Source organism: Falco naumanni, chromosome 6, assembly GCF_017639655.2.
Source record: "Falco naumanni isolate bFalNau1 chromosome 6, bFalNau1.pat, whole genome shotgun sequence".
Taxonomy (NCBI): Eukaryota; Metazoa; Chordata; class Aves; order Falconiformes; family Falconidae; genus Falco; species Falco naumanni.
Window position 1 is genome coordinate 56,885,856 of NC_054059.1, and position 18,254 is coordinate 56,904,109.

Consider the following 18,254-nt stretch of genomic DNA (forward strand, 5'->3'; position numbering starts at 1 on the left):
TTTTGCCAGGCCTGGAAACCCCCATGTTCCTGATCCTTTGTACACCAGGGTGTGATGCAGAGAGGTGCAGACTGAACGGCTGTGCTTTTCCATAAATATTCCATAAATATTCTGTTTTCCTCTCTGCTGTAACCTGTGGCCTCAGCCCACTCAGCTGTGTTGCGGAGTGGTTCCATCTCTGTGTAGAACAGCAATTTTTAATTATTTTTTTTTTTCAGGGCCTATAAACAGAAATAAAACTACTGCTGACTTTAGGCTTGGCGTTGTGGATAACCTTATTTGGAGAATCAAAATTCCCAGTAGAATGCAAATCTCAGGCCAGATGCTGTGAGGTGAATTAATATACAAGGGTGGACTGAAACTGAGTGAAGGAGAGAAGAACTAAAGTTTAGAGTGCCGGCTGTGGCTTGGAAAAGAGAGTTTAATTTACTGTTTGTGAGTTAATTTCACTAGTCAGTGTTAAATACTCGGTATTTAGTATGTGAAAAAATAACATTAAAGGAAGTAATGGTGATTTAGTTGATAGTATCTGCTTTGTCTTCTGCTTTGTAATACAGTAACTTGTTTGGAAATGCAGGTGCATATACACCTGCGTTCATGAAGTTTCATATATATGTATATGCACCTGTATACACACATATGTAGTCATATACTTGGTGTTGAAAATGTATGGCACAGATTGAAATTTATAGTGTGTCTATATACATATGTGTACATGTATAAACACATGATATATGTATCTGTATCCTGGCTACTGTATTAAAACACCCATGTGTTTGGAAATTATCTGGAAATTATCACCAATTATGATATTCTTGTCTCTAGTGCTTACACATTTAAGCAGTTTCTTTTTTGATTCATTTAGCAGCAGCAACAGAAGAACCTGAGGTGATTCCAGATCCAGCTAAACAAACGGATCGAGTGGTGAAAATAGCAGGAATAAGTGCTGGAATTCTGGTATTCATCCTACTTCTCCTTGTTGTTGTATTGATCGTCAAAAAAAGGTAAGAAAATGATCTGTGCTGATCCCTCTTTTTTTTTTTTTTTTTCCCTCCATATCAAACAATAACTAAATGGGTATTTTTTACAGGTCTTTAAAAATAAAAGTTTCAGATCCGGTAGCTTACATCAGTTTTTGTATGAGTTCTTTGTGTTTCATGTTGGTTTTGCTGTGATTCTTATGATGGATTTAAAGAGAGGATTTCTTTGTGTTTGGGCTCCAGTAGCTATACATTTTCTCATACTGACTTATTTCCAAGTAGTTTTAAGTTGTAGTTGGAAGAATATACAGAATATTAAAGTGGGTGGAGTTGAAATTCATGGAGTTGTTTTTTTGTTGTTGTTTTTTTTTTTTAAAGCAAAGCAAGAAATAATAACTTATGGCACTTTTCATGTTGTAATCAATTTAATGAATTTGATTTTCTATATGCAGCTCTAATAAGTCATTTGTATCTGTATGTTATCCAACTTGCAAAATAATGTAATTTTATACCTCTATTTATGCTCTTGTAAACCTGGAGTTTTTCCTTAAAAGTCATACCACATCACTGTAAAATTATCTAGCGAGTCCTTAGTGCATGAAATTGTTTGGAAGTGTATTAATTTGAATGAATTTTAATTTTTTCAGTGCTTTCTTAGACAGTAAGCAATATCGCCATCTTCTGGCGTTGTACAATGCTAACTCCGCATGCCAATGCTCCTACCTATAGTAAATTGTGCTACCCTATTGCTCAGTTTTTAAGTCTCGACTTCTCAGTGATTGCAACTCTTTTAACCTGGCATGAAAGTTCATCATATGGCTCCATAAATCCGTAGTTATAGCACTGAAACCAATTCCTCTCTTTCTGTGCCCTCCCCTCCCTGACGGGTCCCCTTCACAGAGCACAAGCTGCTTTCTCTTGGGTAGAATGAGATCTTTGTCTTCCAGTGGTGTGTGCATTGCGTTCCCTTGCCTTTTGCAGAAGTCTTAATGAAAAGTGTATTTGTAAATGTTGCAAATGTTCCTCTGAAACGCAGCTCGCTAGTATTTTTAAAGATTAAAAAAAAAAAAAAATAGAATTGTGCCTAAGATCATTCTATATGTTATAATTACTGGTTTGCATTAGATTTTTTTAATTTATTGCCTCTTTACAATTATTCCTGGAGATATATAACTTGGAGGAGAAACGTCTGCATTAGAAACATTAGGTATGCTTATAGTGTTCTGTGTTAGTTAGCTACATATGTGATTTTTCCCAAAAGTGCTTTTACTTTTCTCTGTTGTTTACCTCTGTGATTGAGAATTAACATATATGCAAAAGGTCCAACTCATCATATGCAAAAAAGACATACAGTCAGACAATTTTCTTTATTTACACAATTTTTGAAAAAACAACAAAAAAATTGGTTTTCAGCTTTTAGGAAGAAATCTCTATTTTATAGCTTTATTGCAAGATATGTGCTGGGAAGTACCATCTTCTCAGTGCGTGTTGCAGTGGTCCCCTTATTTTTAATAGAAGACTCTGTGTGTGTGCACGTATGTGTGTGTGAGAGAGAGACTGTCTACCACTACATAATGTCGGTCACTTCCAGATGGGATTGACTAGTTTTGCAGGCAACAACAACAAAAAAAGCTTTAAATTCAATGTGTTCATTTTTCCTATCCTTTTTACCTCTTGCATTCAGAGTCCTTTTAGACTCATACTTTCACTATTGAATTGTTTGATGTAAGTAAGTTAATGACGTCCATGAAATGATATTTTGAAATTTCCCCTTTTTCCCCCTTCCCTCCTGAACCTGTGAAGGCAGTACCCTCTTAGGAATGATACTTGATCACCATTCTAAAGCAGATAACATTTCTAAACTCCTGTACTATTTTTTATTCAAAATAGGTCAGAAATTAACCTGTTTAATGAATCTTTAATGTTTGGCAATTTTTCATCATGATAGTTTAATTGGTTGTCTATTGCGTATGTTATAGGTGTGCCATTCTCCCTTCCTCACCTCCCCCCACTTAGGGGAAGTGGGCAGGTTTGGTTTTTTTAATATCAGGTTTAGTCAAGGTCTCTTACAAAAAGCGTAGAAAACCTTTGTATACCCGAGTTAATTCAGTCCATCTAGTGAATCAGGGCAATTCATGTCACAAAGCCAGGAACAGCTGTAAAAACCCTGACACATTCGCACATACATAAGCACACTTCACTTAGTTGTGGTGGGACTGAAAACCGATCCGTTTGAATCATCTTCTGTAGTGTACATATTTAGTGATCCATTATGTAGTATCCCTTTTGGTATCTGAATTGACCACAGCTTATTACATGGAAAAGTCGATAAAACAGTGGTTTCCGCATTTTCATTGGTTTATTAAAACGTATGCACAGCCATCACTATCTCAAACTGATTAAATGCAACATTAGATTTTATTGAAAAATAGAGTGCTAAGCAGTTTTGTTCATGAGCTTGAGATGTTTTAGGCTTTGCCTGATCATTTTGTACAAATTGGTTTGAAGTTTTCCCAAATGAAGCTCTTAACAGCTCTTACAGAGTTTTACTGGAGTAATCAAACCAGCTAAGAAAAGGGATACTGCATCTTTAACAAGCAATGCCATTTTTATTTTCAAAGTCATTGTTGGACTATTGCCAAATGTCCTTCATTTCCTTCCATTTGTTTACGTTCCATGTTTTTAATGCTTAGCATGACTACATCAGCATTTCCAATTGTAAGATTTTAAAATAGAAAGCATATGTTTGCATTCAGGAAATGTGTGGTATATATGTCAGTACACACATATCTGTTGTAAATGTGCATTCTTTAAAATGTGTGTACTCATATAGCTACACATAGTACACATACAAACATATATGTATACACCTGTGTACCGATAAAGATGTTAAAATGAATGACCTAAAATTTGTTTCCTGATTAAACGTATTTATTAATGGAATCTTTAGTTTTTGTAACTGAAAAGTAAAAAGCCTATTTACTGCACAAGATTTGTACACAGCTGTTCATTTGTCATGACATCTAGGTGGTAATCACTATATTATGCTGAAGTGCATGTTGAAAATACACAATCCATTTAATTTTCAAAATTTTTTGCAATAAATGAAATCTCAGCATGTAATTTTCTCAAGTGATCTTTCTAAAAAACAAATCATTTTTATATGCTAGTGTATTTTTTTTTTAATTGCATGGCAAAGTAAGGCTAGTTTGTGCATGAGCAAGTTGAAATGCTAACCAAAGAAACATAATTTTTTCAATTTTTTTTTTTTAAATGCACATTTCTCTGCTTTATTGAATGTGACAGAGTCACGCTTTTCATTCACCATTGCTTCTCTTTTTCCACTGTCTGTGATTTGCTTGCCAGGAGGAGCTACTATTCTTACTCCTACTATCTGTAAGTAGAATATGGGTGACTTACTATTTTACATGTTTTAAAGATGCAGTATCCCTTTTTAAAAAAGAAAAAACAGTCTCTATAATTTTCCTGAACTTTTATTGATACTTTTCTTTATCCTCAGGCTTGAAAAATTGCTTGTATCATTGTTCATGTTATTCTTACCCTGTTTTTTTTTAAAGGGATATTGTATTTCTAACTGTATATTGAGACTTTTGCTTTTTGCTACAGTTCTTCCCATAACTATCATTTTACTTTATTGTAATCATAATTTATTTGCGTTATGGTTCACAGTGACACATCACACTACAGAAAAAAACTCTTTTCCCATTTCCTGGCTAGGGAACTGTGCTCGTAAATCACAAATTGTTCTTTCCTAACATATCAGCTCAGGAGTGATCCTATGCACTACTTCTCCTACGCGGATTGTAGACAGATGCCAAACCTTTAAAAAATAGGTCTGTGCCCTACAAGTGACAGAGCAACCCATCTGCCTCTGCACTACCAACCTTTTTTTTTTATTCAGAGAAATATTTTTTGTGAAGTGGTCTGCATTTGTTGTTTGTGAGGTGCTTTGCATATACATTTTAAAGTGTGGATCTTACTTTATGACATTGGTTTGCACCAGCAAAACTGACTTTTTTTTATACATCTTGACCAAGTGAGTTTTTGTGAGATCTGCAGCAGTTTTGGCTGTGCTTGAGCAAAGGAGTTACACACGTTCTTAATTTTAAATAAATGCATAAAGCCCTTGACTTCAGAGGGGATCTAAGAGTGTACTCAAGTGCCTTGATGAACTGGTGGTGTCTGATGATGCTTTTCCACATTTTTAAGCAGATTAGTTGACTTCTTTAAACAAACTTAAAATAAAATATTTTTTAAAAAAGCTAAGCTGGCTTAGCTATCTGCCATTCTCCAGCTTATTGTGATAAATTATAATTTCCTTGTTAAATAACAGTTGCTTCAGCTCAAGATAATTAACCGCACGGTTTCATCCTATGATGGAGCACTTTTCCCCTCCAGCTCCCACTGAAACACCCACCTGCACAGGTTCACCCAACTGGATCCTTTAGCAGATAATGAGAATCATTTAAGCTTTCTGTCAGCCTCGAGTACTTTAACCTAACCATTTGCTTAACTATCATGAAGCATAGATTGTATGTGCCTTTGCCTGAGTGAGGAAAGGAAAAAGAAGTCAAACCCCGAGGGAGCCTGGCGCTGTTGAACAATAAAGCTGTCCTCCCATTTCGCAGCAGCTTTGGGTTGCGGTGCTACAGCACAATGGGCCCTTTTAGGAGTTGAAGCAGAGCATAAGAAACTAGCTACTGTAATAAGCTAATCACTTGAAAGTCTTAATAGCTGTTGATCTATTTAGCATAGCTAGCAAGTTCGATTACAAATTGATGCTTCAAAGTAAGGCTTAATATAGTCAAGAGATGAGATGTAAGTCTTTTGTTCCATTTCTGAGGTGGCTAGAAAAAGGTGATCTTTAGTGTATAGAGACTGAAATACTTTGAAATATAGTGACTGAAAGGCTTTGAAACTTAAAAAACCAGTTTGAACTAGCAATGCCGGTTTTGTGAAAGCTTTGATAGTATTGGGAACGAGTTATAAAGCTCAAGCAGTTTCACTTCTGGAAGTTCTGATAGTCTTCATTTGTTTGACCAGAGTATCGTTTAAACCAGCTTTTCTTAAGTAATCTTTGGAGTAAGTTTATAAAATAAAGCATTTTAGTGAGGGCATCCCACTGTCACTGTTGGTTTTTTTTCAGTTCTTACTGAACAGCTGATACACACAGAACCCTCATGCATACCACAAGGGTTTGATAAAAAAAAAATGATAGTTATAGAGACCACCTTTGGGATTTTTGTAGTGAGGGCGTTATTGAGTAGTAATTTTCCAACTAATCAATTTGTAAATGGGGAGGGGGGGGAAGTGGGGGGTGGAGTGGACAGTAGACAGGACAACAACATAAGGAGATGAGTCTGGTGAAAGAATCTTTGTTATTTTCAAAAGTGCTTTGTCCCTCTATATCCAACTTTGTGGTCCCTTACTGTGAGCCAAGACTATTAACTTAAGAAACAGTCCTCTAACATTTTCTTAAATATGAAAAAACATGAAGTGTTCCTGCCCTACTGAGTGGTGTAGGTCTTTTCTGGTAGATGTTCCCAAGACTTAACAAGTAAATGGATGGGTAATTTACACTAATATTCCTCTTATCTACTATTAGAATGCAGTACAGAATATCAAAAGTTATCGGAGAACAGAGGAAGAACAAGCAGTCTGTTTAGTCAGAAAAATGTAAGATAAAAACTGTCTAAAGAGTTAACAGGGCATTTGATGATATTTTATGCAGAAAAAAGCTTGTCAAGCTAAGCTATGGTTTAAACATACATTTTCAAGAACCCAGTATTTTCAGTGATGATTGTGCCTCTCCCACTTGGTGTCAGATTTATCCAAAAAAGCAGGTTGGCTACCTACTATATTGCAGTCACAACTTCAGATGAAAACAAGGAGATTTCAGAACAGTCTAATATATGTCAGAGGTTCCTGCAGAACCAAGGTGCACTTCATGCTGCTCTGCATACTTCTTATTACTTGAGAGATATGCTTTAAGAGGAGTAGACTTTAACTGATAATTAAAATATATTATCTGCTTCCGTCTGACTTTTGGAGACAGTGAAAATCACTTCAAGTTCTTTGTCAAAAGGAAAGCATAAAGATATATTTCTGAAGCGTGCACTTTAAGGGCATTGGCTGTTAATTTGGGGGATTTAGTCATACAGATTAGGTTGCTGTTTAACTGTGATACATTCAGAGTGTAAGACTGTTAATGTCAAAATTTAAGATGTTCCCAACTGCATGCAAGGATGGAGTAGTGAGGAGGTGTGTGTTCATTTTTTAAAGAACCAAAGTTTAGTGTCAGGAACAAAGTATGGTATCATGTTGTATCTTGTGTACTGAATGGGAAGAACAACTTTTAACATAAAAGGTAATATGAATCCATATTAAATAATTATGTTTCTTTTGTTATTTCATAGAGGTTTTGCCTAACAAAGTAATTCAGAAGGTTAAATAATTTCTTCCTAACAAGGCAAGCAAGGGGAATGAATTATCCATTTATGAAATCAAAACACGATTTAAATGGAGATGGTTGATAAAACTGCATGCGCAGATGCTTGTTATTTATCATTTCAGTTAAAATGTAATTATATTCTGTAATTTGTTTATATTAGTGTAATTACACTGCAGGAAAAAAAATATCACCAGGGTACAGAAGCTAGCACTTCTATTACAGCATTTGTGTGTGTACAGAAAACACACAATTGTGACTTTTTCATAGCAGGGTGCGGAGTTTTATCAATATCACTCTGGAAAAGTTGTACACAGGAAAATCAGCCAAATTTTTCAGTCACTCAGGATTGTAGATAATGATTTATGTAGACATCAATGTTCATCAAATATTAAGGTGGTTTGGGTGTTTGGTTTTTTTTGGCTGGGCAGCAAACTTGCAAAGAAGCGCAAGGATGCCATGGGGACCACCCGCCAGGAGATGACACACATGGTGAATGCAATGGATCGGAGTTACGCTGACCAGAGCACCCTGCATGCAGAGGATCCCCTTTCAATCACATTTATGGACTCTCATAACTTCAGCCCCAGATGTAAGTATGACAGTGGCAGATTTTCTGGAGTGTAGGTGAATTTGGAAACATGGAAAACAATTATACTCTTTAAGGAAAATCATTGTAAGCTCCAGGTTTTCTAGAAACACCGGTAAACCCACAGGTTGAGTAGAGATGTTCTTATGTTATCCTTATTGGTATGTGGCCAATTATTTAAATGTTTACATGTACTTCAATATGCATTGATACATGTTCTAGGGAAAATATTACACCTCTAGAGTATCTCAATTAAAATCTGAAATTGAGTTTTCCATCATGAGGATTTTTAATACCAACATGTGAAATATTACAACATAACACCATGTCTGCAATGAATAATAATATGAAGCCCAAATTAATTTCTTTCTTTTGGCAGTAAGAATGTTATAACAGAAGGAAACATTGACAATTTTCATTGCTGTTTGTGAAGTTTAGGAACAAGCTTGTTAATGTATCTGCAAATTTGCTCTATATTTGTATCCCTTTTTTGTAGATTTTCCAACTGTCTGGTTTTTACAAAGTTTGGCAGTTTGGATTGCTGACTGTTAAGTGTCTGAATTATAACTAGCACTGTCCAGTATGCTTGCCTGCTAGCATCTGCACTGTGCCTTGCACAAAGACAAGATACTCCACTGGCAGACTCTAAATATCTCAAACTAGTGTGTTTTGATTTAACAAAGGGACACAGTTCTGCCATGGAGCTGGCGGGAACCTGACCTTCTCAGAGCCACATGGCCTTGTGGCTTGGCTTCGAACAGATCTGGGCAGCTTGAGCCGCTTCTGAATTGCCATCTTTTGGGAATGGCACTCCATCTCCCTTCTCTTGCCTCCCAATACTGCTTACCATGCTTGAGCAAAATAAACCCCTTAAGGCTCTTAAGTTCTTTCCTGATTGTTACAAGGGAAATGGATTTTGGAGGAGGATTTATTGCTCAGTTTATTGAAGCTTACCAGACTGTGGTGTGCTAACATTTTAAGTGTCTTGTAACCAATTATAAATAGGAGTTTAATATCAGCCGGTGAGTTTTTCTCCGCAGTTTTGGCTGGAGTCATTTGAAAGTTCTCCGAAGTTTGATGTCTTATTGGTGTTGAAATTTGTGGAGGCAGGTTTGCAAAGACAGCTTGTTTTGGACTAAGTTATGGTGAATCCCAGGGAAAGTACCCATCAGGAACCTACAGGGCTATTAGTGAGCCCTGGCTGCCAGGCACTTGGACAGTTTTCCAAGTAGCCTGACATGATGGCAAGAGCCCATGAGCCCCAGCCACCACAGCTGTCCTAGTTGGTTGGCAAAGAAGTATGGCATCACTGTTTTCCAGTATCTGATTTTTTGGGTGTTGGAGGATTCAGTCCTGACCATCATCTGTGCTGAAGCAAAGAACCTTCCAAGCTTACGGAGTTTCCTGCTATGCAACAAACTTCTAGACAGATTGCTTGAGAACGGGAGCTCAGTTTTTTCACAGAGCTGTTGATATTTTAAATTTATGTTCCAGGTTGGAACAAAAACAAATTTTGGATTCTGCCATTTCCTGCCCAAAACTACATTTGTCTCTGCACAGTTCTAGTGATAATGAATTATAAAATTCTATTAATTTCATTTGAACATCCACATCTGTATATCTGTAATTTTGCTCTACTCATTAAGAGTAATATCTTTGGCACTGCACATAAAAAAAGCTATTAACTGTAAATATGTATATTTTTTTAATTACCTGAAGACTTTAAAGAAATACCATTCTCTTTTGAGATGAGCTATTCAAGTACATGAGAGAATGGGTTTAAAAATAAAGAGTTGGTTCTATGAAAGTGAATCTTTACTGTGAAGCAACCGAACTATAGTGAAAGAGGAGCCCTTTCATAAACTAAATTGCATGTAATGGCTTCTTTATTTCATTTCAGTAAGAATCTCTTTGCCTTTATCATTACATTTCTGAAGTCCAAATTCATTGCCTTTCATTCCTCTTTTATTCAGGATGCTTTCTGGAACTGTGTATTCATTCTGTTTTCTGTTGTAACAAAATTAATGGGTTTTAGTTATCATTTGGTTATACTGTGAAGTATATTGGTTTTATTCATAAAAGTACACAAATTGAGGGTAATGTATTTCTTCATGAGCTTTGTTTTCCTACAGTGCCCAATGATCCACTTGTGCCGACAGCTGTGTTAGGTGAGGACCCTAGTCCTTCATTATCCATTCCTGCATGAGTTTCATCTCCTTGCATGGTTGAACGTTGAAACAGCTTTTTTTTTTTATGTAAGAGATAGCTATGCTGTTGTCAGGAAATAACTCTACACTCAGTTTATCAATTCAGAATTAAACTGACACTGCTTTTAGAATAAAAATTATTTTATGTTCTCATTAGGAAGTTTTTCCTAGTCAATGCTAACTGAAGAGTAAATAAGGAAATAGGTAAATGGAAAATACTAAAACTTTTCTCCCTAGAGCATTCAAACTGAGTTCCAATGAACTGACATGTGAAACTAGACCTCTGTTAAGAGATACGTAAAAATAAAATTCAGATCCATATTAGCATTATTTGACACAGAAAGCTCAATTTTCTAATGAAGTAACAAGAATTAAAAGAAAAATAGAAAAGTGAAAAAATTCCATAATATCCAAGAAGAAACAACTTTGTAAATTCTGTACAAATATTCCCATATACCTATATTAATAACATATTTCAATTGACCTTAACTAGTAAGTTTCTCAGCTTGTGCCTACTTTAAAAAGAACCGATGTTGGGAGTGGCCAAGCTGCTTATTTCTGTTGCACCTGACACTAAATGCATGTATTGGGTGTTTTTTAAAAAAAAAAATAAATACAAAGATAAAAGTATAATTTGTGCCCGAGTTCTTGGTTTGAGAAACGCAATGTGCAGTACTGAGTTTCAGTCAGTTGCTGAGGTTGGTTTAGGATAAAAGACAAGTATCAAGAAGTGGACATAAATATAAACTAAAGCTGAAAATTAGATTCCTAGAAGCAAAGCTTAAAGGGACCTGAGGCAATTTAATCCCTCCTCTTTTTTTGAGATGAGACATTATATGTATAATGCGGACTCTTCTGGCAATTGATTGTCTATTGTGTTTTAAAAATTTGTAGTGAAGAGAATTCTGTTCTTGCAGTGGTATGTTCCAGTGCTTTACTTCTCCTAAGTAAAAATAAAATTCAGATCCATATTAGTGTTAATGGGGACCCAAAGCTCAATTTTCTGAATATTAATTACTACTAAGTGGGTGTTACGACTGAGTATTAGCACTGCTTACTCCTAGTTTTTCCTAACTAGACTAATCTAGACTAAATCTTCTTTGCTATGGATTGAGACATTTGCTTTTGAGACACTCATAGAAAATATGGAGAACTGAGTCACTCTTGTCCTTTTAAAACAGTCTTTTAACCATCGAAAGGCTTATGTGTCCTCAGTTGTCTCTCTTCTAGTTGAGTTTGAGTTCTTTCACTCGCGTCTTGTAGCTGACATTTTCTAAACTTATCATTCTTTTCCTCTAAACACTTTCCAACTCATAGGTTGAATTTTTAAATAGTGGTGCCCCAAATCACATACAGTTCTTAGAAGTCGTTTCAATGCTGAGATGAATGGAATAGGTACCTCCATGCCCTACTTGTAGCGTTCCTGCTACCTGAACTGTATTTTGTCCTTTTTATTGCGCTCATATTGCTGATTTGTATTGAGTTACCCGCTAAAATCCCGGTTATCATTACTCAGTCCATTACTCCATTTTGTAGTTATGTATTTGACTTCCCTTTCCTACATACAGTATGTTGCATTCACTGTTTAATTCACCTTGTTGAGTTTTGCATTGTCTCCCAAATAATCATGATAACTTTGAAATCTGATCCTGTACTTGTGAAGTGCGTGTGGGGCTTTACCACTCAGTGCCCTCTGCCTGTACTGTCAGGGCATTTTCTATCCCACTGTGCGAGCTGTGGGTAAAAATATTGATAAAAATATACCCAGGAGGAGTCTTTGCAGATCTTCATGTAAAGCGTCCTCTGAGACCGACAGCAAATTGCTATTTGTGAGTAGTCTTTGGTCTTTGTCAGGCTGGGTATACTCAGCATGTAAGAGATTTATCAAGTCATTTTCTGCCCATTTCCTTTTGATAATGTTGCAAATGCCATTCTCTTGACTACAGTAGTGTCTTAGAAAGTTTATAACCATCAGAGCAGTCAGATGCTGGAGCCTTCCACTTTGGGTCCAAGGAAGCCTAACCAGGTGGTTTAAGAAGTTTATGAGGGGTGGTGGAATAGATGACTCTGAAAGAGCAAAGGGTTAGACTCAGTAATTCTGAATACTTACTGAAAGTAAATCAATGGGTTTATAAAAAATGGATCTTTTCCTGAAGTTCTTCTAAGATCTTCTTGTCTCTTTTAGCTTCATTTCAGGCACTTACAAGCTACAGAGATACTATCTGGTGATACTTGTCAAGCTGTTCCTAATAGCTCGTTCAGGCTATAAGCATATTCCAAAGGTCAGTGTGTTGCCACTATATTGTGGCAGACACAGATACAGGCAGCTGTGCACAGCAAGGGCAAGGAATTAATTGAAGAACATTTTAATAGTTCCTGTCTGCATTTCCATCTACTGGTAATGGTGTTTTGGGCACGACAGTCTCCTGGAATAAGCAAAACAATGCTAGTTGGAAGAAGTAATATTTTTCATGGCATGGACTGAAATAGTGGAGAGAAGTAGATGAGCTTTTGGACACACCACAGAGAAGGGGTTGGGTACCCACCTGCAATCTTGTTCCATTGGAACTAGACCATTCAGCCTACTCTATCTCCACATAGCTCTCACTTGGCCCAGCATCACCAAACAGTTTTCCTCTGTTTTATTTAGAGATGAACAAAATTTTATGGGCACTACATTGTAGAACATGTTATTTATATGAAGCTCTTATTTGTAGCTGTACCAGGTTCCTTTTTCTTCCTGTATAGGTTATTAATGCTACTTTCCATTCTGTGTACATTAGCACTAAGTTAGTATGACAATTTTGTTTTTCTCAACTCCCTGTCATTTCAGTGATGGCATAATAATGTGGCCCTTATATTTTTAAAATGGCTTTCATTGTTACCTATTGTGAAGCTTTAACAATTTTTAATGACATTTTCTTTTAGTCATTTTCTAATATAGTCCTGAAATAAATTTCTTATGTTCTGTTCACTCATTGTTTTTTGCTGCTTCAATGGGTTAAAGTGCCTATTACTGGTAAGTATTCTGCGAGGAATGGGGAGAACTGCAAATCCTGAAGTAGTTTAGAATGTGTATGTTTTAATATGGGTTACACTACAATAAAAAGTGACTGCTGCATGCCACTCACATTATTAAGCAGTTTAGTGAGGCATGCATGTACTGAAATTAGCAACTTGTGTGACAGCTTAAAGAGTCTTTACTCCTAGTCTTTACTAGGAGATCTCATTTCAGAAAGCATTAATGGGGTTTGCATTTGGCGAACTGTAGAAAACACAACCCTTGAGGTGTTCATTTTTTTCCTAGAGTGTTTTACTTCCTAATCTGAATCCTTTGCAAGGAAGATGGTAGTCTGATTTCAAAGAAGTGTAGGAGGGGTCAGCTATTCAATTCTAATTTCAGTAGGTACTTTCCAAAAAGGCTTCAATTAGAATTTTTTTTATCTCTTTAAATTCATTTGAACTGCTGATTGCTAATTTAAACAAACAAACAACACCCCCACCAAAAAAAAAAAAAAAAAAAAAAAAAAAAAAAAAAAAAAAAAAAAAAAACCAACACAAACAAACACTGTTTCACAGAAAGGATTGACAAAATGTAATCACTTCATGCAGTTTTGACATTTGGTTTTGATAACAGGATTGGTGTAGCATAGGGCATTAGTAGATACTTCTTTGTTTATACAGAGCAAAAACTGCAGCTGAAATCAGCACACTCAACATTTTCATTTCTCTACTAAAATACCTGGGTTAAAATGACCACTCTGAAGTGCTGATTCATCTTCCTAAATGGAGGTGGTGTTCTGAAGCAGTAACACAATTGCTTCTCTTTTTTACTGGGATCTCAATTTACTGTTTGTTGGCTTCAGACAAATGATGTGCTGATACCACTACAGAGTTATTCTAATTTATTGTTTAAGGTGTAGTATTGCTGTTGATACATATTAGCTATTAAAAGAGTTACTTTAGGTGATAGAGGCTGGAGTTCCCATGTACATTAACGTCATAAAGTTTTGTAGCTTCAAATAAAATGCCCTTCAGACATCTTTATTGCGGGATGAAGGATTGCAAACTTTTGTATGTGTTTGCAGTTAAATTCCTTTATGTACTTCACAGTATTTATGTGCTTGAGAGTAAGTGCTCTGTATTCTCAGAAATTAGACATGTTTTTGAAGGAAGACATTGAAAATAGATGGTGATATGTGTAGCAGCAGGTGTTATTGCTCTGCAGGTACCTAACGCATTGATTTCTTGTGAATGCAGATGAAAACCACAGTGCAACAGCAGAGTCCAGCCGGCTCCTAGATGTCCCTCGTTACCTCTGCGAAGGCACAGAATCCCCATACCAGACTGGGCAGCTGCACCCTGCCATCAGGGTGGCTGATCTCCTGCAGCATATTAACCTAATGAAGACCTCTGACAGCTATGGATTTAAAGAGGAGTATGAGGTGAGATCTTCAGTGGTGGATTTTTGCTAGGAAAAATCCCTTTGAAAGGGGCATCCTTTTGTTTGCATTGCATTGCAAAAGGATGCAACTAAATGTCATGGGTTTAAGTGAAAAACAGAGAAAAATAAGCAGGCATAAGATTCCTATGCATGTAACCCAAAAGTGAAATAGTGAAGTAGTCTAATGGTCTGAGCCTTTACAAATGCCTGGAGAAAGAACTACGTATGTTCCCAAGGGTATAAGAACATGTGCCCTGCTGAATTTTTTCAACATATTGTAAGAAGTTACCACCCTTTTATTGCTGCTTTTTAGTTGAAATGCTGTAATTAGTTATGTGAGCTTTCTGAGCCACCTTCAGTGCAGATATCCTGGTTTAGGTTAAAGATTTAACCTGGCTGGTTTTGCACAAAGCACTGACTGGAAGCACTCTCATGATTTATTATAGCATCCCAGTAGGACAATACTGGGACTAAACTCCAGCTAAGAAGTAGTGAAAACATGCTGAGGGTAGTAACATCTTGGAAGTTCTAATTAGACCTGCCTGAGCATGTCTACTTACAACTTTAATGTTAAAATGAAGCAAAAAATTCCCTGCACGGGATGTAGAAGATGAGTACAGATTCATTTTGCTTCTGATCTCTGAATATGTTGTGATTCTTTGGGATTAGAGTATCAGGCAGGACACACAGTAAAGATGGGAATGGTAATGGCAAGGTCACTTGCAATACAGCTAGGTTTAAAATGAGTTTTCTCTGAGTAAGTAATCTCTTCTGACTCAGTTTTCAACCTTCTCTCCTTTCTGCAGCTGTCTCTACTGTAACATAATCACTGGAATAAATAAATGTGTGGTTTTTAAAAGAATATTCTCTTTTCCTCTCTTTTACTTAAATACGCTTTGTTATGCTCTGCCTAACTTCAGGGCTGAGCCCAAGTGTCAACCAGTGCTGGGGGGAGGGTGGTCCCTGGTGCCACATCAGGTGCTTTCCTGCTTGCTGCTGCTTCTATTACCATATACGACATCTTTGCCCGGGCTTGGGCTTCTGAATGTACGTTAAAGTTTTGTTTCCATGGCTACTGTGTACTTTCTGGAGGTAACTTACCCAGATCAGGATAAGAGAGCATCTGGAAGGAAAGAATAGCATAGACATGCAACAGCTGTACAATATCTACGGGCAATGAAGAAAAAGCCGAGGAGGAATAAAAGCTGCTTCTATCACTTCTGAGACTTCAAACTTTTAAGAAGGGTTTAAAAATGTAGAATAATTTTGCTAGTGGCCAGAGGGAGGGATATGAGGAAAACTAACATTAACAATAAACATTGGCAGAGTAGGCTTCCTGAGGGTTCTGTAGGAAGAAAAGCCATTTTACTAAGCAATATGAGGAAAGCAATGTAATGCTGTAGTAAGCAGGCTGTATATTATGGTGCCTTGTAAGAAAGGTGGTCGGTCTCCCTGTGCTTTCACAGCTTACTGTTGTTCCTCCATAGCAAGTATGTCTAAGCAAGTTTAGCCTTCCAGCGTTTCCAGGATTTGAAATCCCTCTGGAGTCCCTCAGTGACATGCCCATTTGACCTGTAGCAGTCAGAGGGAGAGGGCCTCCCTTCTTCTCTAGATACGTTTCTGCACCATGGTCCCGCCTGGGTGACCAGAGTGGACAAGCAAAGCTGAGCTGACTTTGTGGTAGGGCAGTTCTTTAAACTGTTATTTTTGGAGATAAATTAATGGTCAGAATGTTTTCTTTCGGAACATTTTTATTTATAGAGTTTCTTTGAGGGGCAGTCAGCTTCTTGGGATGTCGCTAAGAAGGATCAAAACAGAACAAAGAACCGCTATGGAAACATTATAGCATGTGAGTATCGGTGTGCTTGGTTTGAGCGATATAGCTGTAGTCATGTGTTACTTGTGCCGTGTTCTCTCTTTCTTTACAAGTCTCCAGTGGCGTAGCTGCTTAATACCCCAAGCGGACGAGGAGGACAGTGCCTTTTCCAGCATGTTTTTGTCCTTCACAGTTCAACTTTCTTCCTTTTATAACTCAGACTGAATTTCACATTTGCATCTCTGTTGTGCAAGCTGTGGTAAGCATGTTAACAGCGACAAGCTAGCACTCATTTGGATGTTAATTCTGTAATTCGCAATTTGTTACTGTTTTACAAATGCAATTGAACACGCAGGAATGAAGCTACCGGAGAAGTCCCTGAGCGTGTAGAGTTACCTCTTCATCAAATCCCAAGTGCATTGTTAACCCCTATGTTGTGACTTCCTTGGTTTTCTTATTGTCTCAGTATGAACTTATGCAGGCTGGGTCAGAAATAAGGAAACAGTAATCAGGATTTTTGTTTTTCTAGATTACCATCAGTGGAGCTGATGTTAAAAGGGACTTTGAGCAAGTAACCTGGTTTCTTTGTGTCTTTTTAACCATGTGTAACAGTGTGATACCTTTCAGGTAACTTAATGAAGTTTAGTGAATGTTTTTGAAGTAATTGGAGACCTCAGACAAACTGGTTCTTTGTAATTCTGTGTAAACGCTTACTATTTAAGGGTTGTAAATGGTGAGGTGCTTGTGCCAGCTGATTTTGCTTTTCTAGATGACTTACCGTAAAATCTTACTTAAAATCACACTTCAAAAAGGCACCGTAACCACTTGGTTTTTACAGATGACCACTCCAGGGTGATTTTGCAACCTGTTGAAGATGACCCATCTTCAGATTACATTAATGCCAACTACATAGATGTGAGTGGATTGCACAGCTTTCTCCCTCTCAATTTACCAGCTTCTCTATGTGAAACTATTGCATGTTATGCCTACAAAGTTATTGAAAGCTTTCTTTTATTAAGAACAAAATGTACACTTTCCTTGTTCTACGTCCTAGTACTCACTGACATTGTTGTGCTTTCTTTCACATCTGACTTTGGTTTGGGCTGTAGATTTGGCTGTACAGGGATGTAAGTACCACTATATGTGAATAACAGCATCCTATTGTAAATATGTAATATAGATATTGTAATTAATTAATTTCCTCTTCTATTTTTATCAGTTGATAACTATGCATGCCTCATCTAATTTATCTCATCTGTTCCTTTAAAAATTTCCTTTTGTGTGAATATTTTTGTATCTGTTTTGAAAAAATAATTTAGCCTTTTAACATAGCTCTGAATATTATTAGATATTGTTACATACCTCAGGTGAACCTGTCTGTTAAAGAGAATTTGCTGTTTGCTTTTTTTTTTATGATGATTCTGGCCACTAGCTTTTCTTTTCCCCTTCTCATTTATATGTGAGAAGCTGGATAGTGTGCTGTACTGTAGTTGTCTGAAAATGTACCTGTGAAGTAGTCTTAATATATGTTTGGCAAAAAGGGAAGGATGATGGCCTTTGGCCAGGGGGGTGGTGTTTGCTTTTAACAATGATTTAGACAAACAATATTTAGCTGACGTTTCTCTTCAGGTGCTAATTTAGGTATTACAAAGTATATACACGTATATAGATAGATAAAAATATTTTAATTTAGTAGAAATTTCCTCATTACTGCAGAAAGCCTCTAAAGTTTGAAACTCCAGACTTTGA

General features: G+C 36.7%; 1 protein-coding gene across 7 annotated transcripts in view; it reads left to right on the forward strand.

Annotated features, from left to right (window-relative positions):
- The window catches only part of PTPRK (protein tyrosine phosphatase receptor type K), a 411,664-nt gene that overhangs the window by 373,076 nt on the left and 20,334 nt on the right, over positions 1 to 18,254 (forward strand). Inside the window, exons 14-23 of one of the 7 annotated variants that reach the window (XM_040597798.1) lie at positions 866 to 1,004; positions 2,146 to 2,187; positions 4,347 to 4,376; positions 7,881 to 8,041; positions 10,171 to 10,206; positions 13,253 to 13,264; positions 14,506 to 14,690; positions 16,451 to 16,538; positions 17,344 to 17,420; positions 17,615 to 17,632. In XM_040597798.1, coding sequence (XP_040453732.1) covers positions 866 to 1,004; positions 2,146 to 2,187; positions 4,347 to 4,376; positions 7,881 to 8,041; positions 10,171 to 10,206; positions 13,253 to 13,264; positions 14,506 to 14,690; positions 16,451 to 16,538; positions 17,344 to 17,420; positions 17,615 to 17,632 — 788 coding nt within the window. The remainder of the gene's footprint in view (positions 1 to 865; positions 1,005 to 2,145; positions 2,188 to 4,346; positions 4,377 to 7,880; positions 8,042 to 10,170; positions 10,207 to 13,252; positions 13,265 to 14,505; positions 14,691 to 16,450; positions 16,539 to 17,343; positions 17,421 to 17,614; positions 17,633 to 18,254) is intronic. The other 6 variants (XM_040597792.1, XM_040597791.1, XM_040597793.1 and 3 more) reach the window with 6 other exon arrangements.